Here is a 10,470-nt window from a genome sequence, read left to right as displayed (position 1 = left end):
ATCACTGTCTTAGTGAATGAAAGGGCCAATTTGTGCCACCCTGATGGTAACCATTTCGCATGAATACACACTCAACAACCAATCCTCTCAACTTCTCAAGTAGGCCTACAATAATGTTGCTCTTGAAAGTTCCATATTCTTTTCTTCATTAAAGGAAGCTTTCTCAAAGTTTTCCTCATGAGGGAAAAGCAATTGCCTTTTACAAAATGTATTGAGTCCCAATACTTCTTCACAAATTACTTCAGGTAATACTAGCTCTGGTCCATAGCTCTAATGCGTTGCATTTAGAGCTATGTTACTCTCAACTTCTGCCGCTCGCATGGATGCAGACCAGCCTCTCGTCTTTAGTGTAAATAAAAAAAACGTTTTTGCTACTCACCAAAACAAAGGCGGGTTGTGTCATTAGAAAGCCTACTTTCCTTAGTGGGAGCAGTCCGAGCCCCCCACCACACGTATAAACGGTACTTTTTGGCCAGAAAGGGATTTTCTTTTCACCGGAGGAAAAATATTCCCTATGAGGCAATTCTCTGGGCAATATCAGTAGAGGGCACAGCGGAGTAACTAAAAGTATTTTTTTCCCGTTGGAAACAAAATCCCCTTTCCCCTTTTCCCCAAGCTGTAGTTTGGTGAAACCACTCCCCCTGCTGGACAACATTGGCAGGCAGGAGGGAACTGGTGAACTCAATACTGCCGCAATCTGGCGAAGTCAGGTTACCCAAGCTGTGGAATGAACCCAATGAACCCCCACAGTCAGCAGCACTCGCAGTCCATTTCCCACCGCAGTCTTTCTCAGACTGCCTCATCCCCATAGCACTTTCCTTCTATCACTTCCTGTTGCCTAGATGCTAGTTATTGCATTAGGCCACACAGACCCACATCCACATTTATACTCTCAGTTACCTGTAATTTAGCAATAGCATGGGGACCCCCTGGAACCCCCTCAAGGACCCCTGGCCTGGGGGTCCCTGAACTCTTATTTTTTAGAACTACCGAGTTATATACTATGCAGATCTCTACAGCATGTTGGGTACTTGGTCACTTTATGTATATTTACATAAACAATAACATATACCATTTGTCTAAGAATGTTATTTAGATTGCATTTTGTTTAGACAGATCGACAATTTACCCTGTGATTTTGTTGACTGGGTGCGTGCCATTCGCTCTGATCTAGCACTTATGTTTCTCCGGATAAGACTTCTATTATGCCTATAAATCATAAATGTACTTTCCCCTACTGCAAATGCATACGTTTGACAATATCAAAACGACACCAAGGTATGGCATAATATTGAACAAACCCTGCACCAAGCAGCACATCACACTTTTATCCAATAGTGCTGTTGACTTCAATAATAAATAATTGTTAGTCAGGTGATTTCAGGTAAACCCATAATCAACTTAACAAGTCTTCACTTACCACCTTGGCTTCCACTGGTGTGGCTTTTCCCCACCCCTTTGCTTCATTGGCCAGTGAGACATTTCATAACGCGTTTCATAACCACGCTTTATTTTGTTGTCCATTGACATTGACCAGAGGCAGAGGGGAAGCAAGGTTTATATACTCTTAGTGTTGGCTCTAATGCCCTATGAACAGATTGTTTGGGTTTAATCACTTTAAAACTCTGATTTAACTCTCAAGAGTTACAGACCCGTAAGGGACCTTGGTGGTCCTCAGACCCGAGTAGAACAGAATCACAACCAGCTCTGATGCATAAAATCTTCAAAACCTTCACCGTGTTTATTCATTCACAACTTCCTATGATTTACATACTTGAATACAGTCTCCCTCTGTTTTGGTGGAAAAAATATATATACAAATTGCAAGTATATTTATATTACTATTGTACAGTAGAATAAAGATGTTGGTGTGTGACTGTGTGAAAACAGTAACCCTCCATCCAGAGCTGATGAAACCAATTGCAAGAGCCTCATCATTAAACTGCTGTGGTACTTACTGCATCTCTCAACTGAAGTCCCCGCTCACGGAACTGCGGAGTCCCTCTGTGTCCTTGAGCTGCTCGCCTGCTGTACGCTTTGGACTCTTGATAGAGAAAAGTTGTAGGTGTTGCGGTTTTTCCTAAATTTAAATAGGCACTTATTCATGGTACATAGGGCTGGGCGATATGGACAATATCAAATATCACAATACTCTTTCCCAAATACTTCAATGTCGATATGGTGATGATAATATCGTAGTTTCTATAATATACATTTGCTTAAAAAATAATCCAAAACATGTCAAAAAGAAAGGATTGCGTGATGGGCTATTTTGGCTATTCCTGACAATTGTAGTCCATTTTTGGACTTTTATAAAATTCGGTTTAAGTGATTTTAAAAGACACCATATCCTGATTATTATGATATTCAAAATCCAAGGCGATATCTAGTCTCTCATATGATATATAATATCCCTGCCCTAACTACAACAGAGCTGTTTCTCATTGGGATTGTGTGTGCTGATATACAGTGGTAATATTCCTGAATGTCAGTTTCAAGACATCGTTGCTGCAGGCAGTAACCAACTAAGTTAATTCAGACATAAAAAAAAGAAACATACAAAAAAAGTATCACTGTGCCATCCAAGATTGTCAGAATTGTCACAATCAACAATAAATAACGTATAAAATCATCAGCTTGATTGGAATGCAGCAACCTACTGATAGTAACATTACAGAGATAATACGAGATATGACCGCTAAAACAAATGGAACGCGAAAGGACATTGCATACGCACACACACACACACACACACACACACACACACACACACACACACACACACACACACACACACACACACACACACACACACACACACACACACACACACACACACACACACACACACACACACACACACAATACATTCTTTTTTTTACTGTCCGCAGTTGGGACAATTAGACCAAAACAGACAGACAGACAGACGAGTGTGGAAATAACACAAAAAAATTGAATAAGATCCCATATCTCTCAGAAGTCCATTTCCACAGTGGAGGTCCTTTAGTTCAGTTCCACCTCTACACTGTGGGAGAACCATGCCATTTCCAGGTGGAATAAACCCAGTCATGAATGACCACCAGGTGACTGCTGGTCTCAACTCCGATGACAATCCATGAGGCGGAGGAGGAGGGTGGGGAGGGGGGTGGGAGGCAGGCACAGCTATTGGTCAAGGTCCATGTCCGTCTCACATCTCTGCCCTCCGATTGGTCCCTGGCTTGCCCCGTGCGTGAGTGTCCTCCTCGTCCACCTCCTCTTCCTCCTCCTCGTAGTTGTCTTCCTCATTGTTCTGGCCCACCTTCCTGTGATGGTCCTCTTCTCTCTTTGCACCTCCCTCCTTTGCCTCGTCCTGATGAAGACACCACAGACACAGAGTTATGGCTGCCCCGGTTATTAACCACTCCCCACCTTTGGCGTGAATCCGCGTCATTTGAATTAATCTGGCCCCCCGCCATTAGTGCAGATCTACCTTTTAATGAGCAAAACTGCCTAAATCGGCCTCATGGTGGTGCTATAACAGGCCGTTGAGGAATATTTGGGGCAGAGGTTCATCAACGGTGCCGGAGATTAGCTGGTGACACGCACGCACGCACACGCACTCTCCCCATGCCTTCGGCCTGGTGGAGACAATAAGCTGCTGCTGCTCCAACATTCCTGAGTTTATTCAACCCCACCTCCTCCTCCACCCCAAAATCCACCTGCAGGCTATGATTCTACAGTAGATATCCGCAGGGGGACATTTACCACCGGCACTCCCTGATTTCTGTAAAATGTACAGTACAGTATGCTTGCAGGGTTCACATCAAGTTCACAACCAGATGCTAAAACTGCACTCAGTTTACACACAGGCACACACACAATGGAAATAATCGTTACTCTTATCTCCATATTCCAACTTTGTGTTTTTTGCCATATTGAAAATAAAAGCTTGAACGACGCCAACGCCATGCTGAACAAAGGCACAGAAGAGCTGTGTTTGCAATATCTAATCCCTCATTGGATTTAAATCTTGTAGCAAAAAAAGGGAAGTTTATTTTGTTGTGGTTCTTGCAGAGCTTAGCTTGATGTTGTATTGCATTTGCAGTGAAATATTTCACAGGCTTGTCCCTTGAGCTGTAAACCTGCCTGTAAATCAGCAGGCTCTGGTGGTAACCAGACACCTAGACACCAGACACCTTATCCAGCCTTCATTTACCCCACACTCTGGCCAGGTTACGGTTACAACACACCCAAATGGTTTGCAAATGAACAAAGGTGAAAACACACAATACAGTAAATCTATGAAAATGTACTGTATGTTGTGAAAATGAGGCTGGATTGCCTGGGATGCTAGATATTGAAATATTATACTTGACAAAATTATTGTATTTTCCTGTCATTAATCGTTAAAGACCTATTTTATACTTATTATTAGCTCTGGTCCATAGCTCTAATGTCGTTATTTAGAGCTATGTTACCGATGACTTCCGGGGCTTTCGGCATAAATGCAAAACCAGCCTCTCGTCTTTAGCGTAAATAAAAATAAAGTTTTTGCTTCTCACCAATACAAAGGCGGGTTGTGTCATTAGAAAGCCTACTTTCCTTAGTGGAAGCACTCTGAGAACCCCACCACACGTATAAAAGGTACCTTTTGGCCAAAAAGGGATTATTATTCCACCGGGGAAAAAAAACTTCTACTGATATTGCCCAGAGAAAATCCTCATAGAGAATATGTTTCCTCCGGTGAAAAAAAATCTGTTAAAAATCCGTTTTCATGTCAAGGACAGTTTGACCTGCATTAGGCTATGGACTCCCATTTAATGGCATTTCTATAAAATCAAAGTTAATTTAACCCTGAGAGTGTACAAATGGAACAAAATGGACCCGTTACTCTCAGAGTTACAGGCCCATAAGGGTCCATTTGGTTACCAATTATCATTTAGCTGCGGACCCCCTGGAACTCTCTCAAGGACCCATAGGGGTCCCCGGAGCCCATTTTGGGAACCACCGCTCTAGTTGTCTGTGGAACTCACCGGTTCTCCATTCTCCTCATTATATGGGTCCTCCCCTTCTACCTCCAGCTCCACTTCTTCTCTCTTGGGACCACCGGCCAAGTCCTCCTGAGCCTAACACACAGCAACAACAAAACAACAGTCATCCACTTATACGCCATCTGTTTAATATCTTTTATATTTGTATTTTTTAGGTCTTATTTCTAAATTGAAAATGGTTTAAATAGGTCGACCTGTGCACTTACGGGGGAGCCAATCAATGTTTACAGGTTAAGGTTTTGTTCCACTCTTACAACTATGTGAGTATGCAAGTGTTCAGACACAGATCACAGTCTATGTGATATTTTGGGCACAGAACTGACAGAGTGTGTGTGTGTGTGTGTGTGTGTGTGTGCAGACCTCATCCTCTCCCTCTTCCTGGTACTGGTCATCTAGTGTGTCTTCCTGTTGATCTGGATTCCCAGCCATCTGAGTGTACACACAATCTTGTTAATATTTAATATTTTTAACCAATCTGCTAGTTGCTCATCCATGGACTGGTTATTGTGTATATGTGTGTGCGTGACTGCGTGTGTGTGTGTGTGTGTGTGTGTGTGTGTGTGTGTGTGTGTGTGTGTGTTTGCGTGCATGCGTGTGCACTGTGCACATACGTGTCTGTCAGACAGAGTGTGCATCAGAGTGTCACAAAGATGACAATGTACAAATTGAACCAAATGGGCTCTTGTAACGCTGACATAGCACAAAGGGTCTGCATGCATAGTGATAAAGTTTTGAGAATCACTTGAAATGTTCCATCTCACCACTAGCTCTTCCTCCACGGCAGGCTTGTGAGGGTCTGCGTGAGCAGCTCCATCTGTGAGCTTGACCGGCTCCTCCACCTCCTCCTCCTCCTCCTCCTGCTCCTCCTCCCCTCGCAGCCGGTGCTGCGGCCGCTGGTCCTCGGCCTCCTCGAACTCGTCCTCCCCCTGGTTGTTGGGGTCGTCCTCGGGATCCACATCGCTTTCTGCCGCCGCCTACAGGCCGGGGGTGGGGGGGGAAGAGTGGAACATAGCAGTGGAGAAGACGACGAGAATGGCAGTGGTGAAAATTTGGACTGGAAATCTAGTGAGAGATAAGGGCCTGTGTGAATGGATAAATTGGTGATATGTAGTGAGAGATAAGGGCCTGTGTGAATGGATGAATTGGTGATATGTAGTGAATATGTTGGTTGTGTGAATAGATGAAGAGTAGGGTTGGGATTCGGAACCGGGTCCATTTCAGACCCGGTTCCGACATTGCGGATCCGGAGCCGGTTCCATCGTTTTTTTATTAACTGTTCCCCAAACGGTTCTCATCAGTCGTCATTTAGCTCCGCTGTGTCTGTGCATGCATGCAGAGCCGGGTGACGTCTACTACTTGACATGAGTGAGTAGACTAATCGTGTGACTCGTGTAGGCGTATTGATTTTGAGATGTTTCCTCAATGTGGACGTGGTGCAAGTTGCAACAACCTTTGCAGGAAACTATGGCATTTATTGCACTTTGCAATGAGTGAGTGAGGCGGATACCACTGTTCTGTGCATTCAAGCGAGCGGTCACCGCCGCAGAGCAAGTGTGGTTAACAGAGAGGGAAATGACTCTGAGGCTGAGCACGCAAAGTGCAATAAATGCGATGCCATAGTTTCCTGCAAAGGTTGTTGCAACTTGCACCAGCTGCACGTCCACATTGAGGAAACATCTCAAAATCAATCAACTATAGAGCCATGAATTAAATAAAAATCAACTCAACTGCTTCGCGCAACTGTTGAGAGCCCAGCCTTTACAGTAGGTGCATATATACCTCCATACATTGATTAACTTTATAAACAGTTTGCAGGAAAAAGCATAGGAACGTAGCCTACAGTTCAATACAAGGTCTGCTAAGAAGATTTTATAATCCAAGAAAGCACTATGGCTTGTTTCCATTAGGGTAACTGGGGTCCTTCATATTAAATTATCATTATTGCAATGTGTACTGTATATTTAATATACAGTACAAATTGCAACAATGATATTGTCGTGGTGGCTAGCTGGTGGTGGTGAAGTTTAAATAATAGTGCCACCTCATAATTGTAAAGTGCAAATACAATAATTTAATTTGTGTTTATTAAGTACTTGGTTAGGTGAAAGAAATAATATTAGGAACCGTTAAGGGAACCGTTAGGAACCTGAACCGTTAAGAGGGATCTGGTAAGGATCCGGAACTGTTAAAATCCTAACAAATCCCAACCCTAATGAAGAGGTGATATTAAGTGAGTTCGTTTAGTAAGGTGTTGATTAGATGGGTGGATAAACAGAGTTGGGTTCTTTACTCAATAAAATGTTTTTATTTTTTTCAAAAGTAATTTTATTTTATTACTTATTATTCAATTAACACTACTCATTCATTCCCATTATACCCCACAAAACTGGTAATTGCATCCCTTCTTATAATAATCTGAATGAGTTCGGACAGGTGGTTCTAGAGATACACAAACAGATTTCACTCAGTTATAGAAGGACACATTAGTAAGTAAGTAGTACATCAGTAAGGACCCAACAAAAAAAACTAAAAGTAAAAACAAAAAAAACATTTGCAAACAAGGAATGCATTCCAATGGAAGTGGAGCTGAAGAAAGCATTTAGATTGTCTGACTGTGTCTCTTCAATTGCAGGACATAAAAGCTTTCTCAGATCAACCAGAGTTTACAGCGTGTCTGATTTAGTAGACAAGCGTCACGGCGTGATGCACGTGAGCTTCCTTCAGTTCCAACAAGAAGGCATGAAGGATGGATGGTCATACCTGCGGCACTCGATTATCCTCTTCATCATGCTTCTCTTCTTCCTCCCCATGAAGATCCCTCTCTGTTGAAAGGACACACATTATCAATATGGACTCAAAATGGCACCAGGACTAGAGGAAACAGGAAACAGTGGTTGTCAAACATTATCAAGGATTCCCAAATGTACCGGTATGTATGTATTTGGCCGTGGACCCACATCAGAAAATATTTTGTCCCCATACACGATTTGTGTTTTTATTTTTTATTTTATATATTTCTGAAAGATGTCATTTTAATTTTTTATTTTAGACACCCTCCGCGCCATTGGCGTAGATCTAGGTTAATTGAAGCCTATTATTTAATACTACGCTTACCGCCATTGCCGTTGAGCAAATGGCAATTGCGCTTTTATAGCGCTTTCAATCGATCAAGCCATAATGCTACTTGCGTTAGCATCGGGTAGATGGATCTAAGATGGATCGCCCATCTTAGATCGCCCTCGCCAAAATAATCCATTCTATCGGGTTCTTTCAATCGGCTGTATCTCCTATTCCTTGTCCCAGATGGCATTTTTGGTCAAAACAACGTTTCTTTGATTGGCACAGAACCGGCGATGAGGAGCCCTCCAGTGCCCCGGCATAGACCCATCTTGTAAACAACAGTTGAACGAGACCCGTTAAACTTACTAGGATATGTCTACTTCCGGAAGTCTGTAAATGTGGCTTTTCAAAATAAGAGCTCAACTGGGAAAAATGCTGGCGTGAATTATATCCTAATTTTTGAGTGGTGCAACCACTCCAAGGAACAGCAATGTCCATGTTAACCACCTATGTGTGTGACTATGATGAGTAGCAGTAGGGGCAAAAGTGGCGCTGTTGTGCCAGAAACAGAGAGAGAGATAGTGCTGCACTGTTGCCTGCTAATGAGAGACAGAGGGAGAGAGAGAGGGGGCAGGGGGAGAGGGGAGTTGCACCACTCAGTTCACACGGGTGTGATTTTTCAATAAATGCTAGCGGTCTAAGTGAAATATTCAATCATTTTTTACATTCTTAAAAAAAAATCACACCTGTGTGAACCGAGTGGTGCAACTCCCCTCTCTCCCCCCTCCTCTCTCTCTCTCTCTCTCTCTCTCTGCTCCGTCAGTTTAACTTTATTATGGATATCAATCCGCGTCGCTGAGAACTATTTTTTAATTATTATTTTGGCTCTGCCTTTCCTTCTTTAGCGAACCTAGACAGCCAGAAGTTGGATTTGCGTCCAGCAGGTGGCAGCCATGTCACATACTTCTCTCGTTCCAATTTCACGCATGCGCACACCACTCGTGCTCATGATGACTGATGATACATGATACACACAGACATTGCTGGTTGTAGGAGTGGTTGCACCACTCAAAAAGGCTGATCTACAAGCTCACAGCAAGTTGTGACCTTGTAAATCAGCTATTTTTGAGTGGTGCAACCACTCCAAGGAACAGCAATGTCCTTGTTCACCTGTGTGTGGTTAACCTATATGTATGAGTACGAGTAGGGGCGCTGTTGTGCCATGCAGAAACAAAGAGAGAGAGAGAGTGCTGCACTGTTGCCTGGTAATGAGAGAGAGAGAGAGAGGAGGGGGGGGGGGAGAGCGGAGTTGCACCACTAGGTTCACACAGGTGTGATTTTTTTTAACAGCCAATATATATTGTGTTACAGTGGTTAGGAATTGATGTATCCAACATACACAACATTTACGACCAGATTATTTACGTGATTTACGTGAAGGTTAGTCTATGATCATGACCATCTGAGCAGCCATCAGCTGGGTGAAGCTGAAAGTCAGGGCTAACCTACTCACCGTCCTCATCATCGATGCGATTGTCGTCCTCTCCCTGGGCGATGTCGTTGTCCATGCTCTCATACTCCTTCTTCTTCCTACACACAGTGATGACAAACTGCAGTCAGAGACCTTTTTCAAAAAGATTCCAATTTATTCACATCATAATTTTTTGAGGGGAGCTATAGTGTGGATTCTCGCTGAACACAAACATTAACACAATCAGCCCCGGGATTTCTTTCAAAATAGCAGCTCGGGGTGCCATGCAGATATGGCAGCTTTTACTCTGAAAGCCCCCCCCCCCCTTCCGTTCCGCACAAAAACCGGGAGAAATAATGTTGCTTGTTTACCTTGCTATGATTACGATAAAGTCGTTCGATAATCCCTTGCGTTCATATTTTAAACGAGAGGCATGTTGAAGTCAGAAATGAAGAGCTTAGTATATCCATCTGGTCAAAACCACGGAGAGCTCCCGATACGAGCCTTTCTTTCTGAGCGGTAAACAGGGAAGTGAACGCACATGCACATGCGCGATCAGCAATGGTGCAGAAGGAGAGGCCAACCCCCCAAAAAAAGTAAAATAAATCAGAATATTTTTCTCTCGTTTGACATAAATGAAAATGCGCGAGGACGTGTGTGTGTACACGTCCTCGCAATCCATCAGTTGGATTAGCTCCACACGTCCTACGGTCTAAATGCCATTGTCAATGGATGGAGAATTTATGTCATATGTGTAGAGCAAATCGGCATCTGTATGTCAGTGGGAACCCTTGGCCAATAATGGACCACCATTCTTGATGATGAAGTACGATGATTAGAGCGTCCCTAACTTCAGGTGTTATTTTTGAGTGGTGCAACCACTCCTACAACCAGCAATGTCCGTGCCTA

At 43.3% G+C, this 10,470-nt stretch overlaps 1 protein-coding gene across 4 annotated transcripts in view; it reads right to left on the bottom strand.

Annotated features, from left to right (window-relative positions):
- Positions 1 to 1,713: 1,713 nt before the first annotated feature.
- The window catches only part of golim4a (golgi integral membrane protein 4a), a 29,980-nt gene continuing 21,223 nt past the window's right edge, over positions 1,714 to 10,470 (bottom strand). For all 4 annotated transcript variants that reach the window (XM_080772527.1, XM_080772528.1, XM_080772529.1 and 1 more), the window contains 6 exons: positions 9,604 to 9,680; positions 7,791 to 7,852; positions 5,792 to 6,004; positions 5,391 to 5,459; positions 5,013 to 5,105; positions 1,714 to 3,349 (listed from right to left, as the gene is read on the bottom strand). In XM_080772527.1, the coding sequence (XP_080628653.1) occupies positions 3,188 to 3,349; positions 5,013 to 5,105; positions 5,391 to 5,459; positions 5,792 to 6,004; positions 7,791 to 7,852; positions 9,604 to 9,680 (676 nt within the window). In that variant the 3' untranslated portion in view covers positions 1,714 to 3,187. The remainder of the gene's footprint in view (positions 3,350 to 5,012; positions 5,106 to 5,390; positions 5,460 to 5,791; positions 6,005 to 7,790; positions 7,853 to 9,603; positions 9,681 to 10,470) is intronic.

Source organism: Protomyctophum bolini (assembly GCF_963924005.1).
Source record: "Protomyctophum bolini genome assembly, chromosome: 9".
NCBI lineage: Eukaryota > Metazoa > Chordata > Actinopteri > Myctophiformes > Myctophidae > Protomyctophum > Protomyctophum bolini.
Note: the sequence above shows the minus strand (reverse complement) of the source record. Positions and strands in the feature narration are given on the sequence as shown.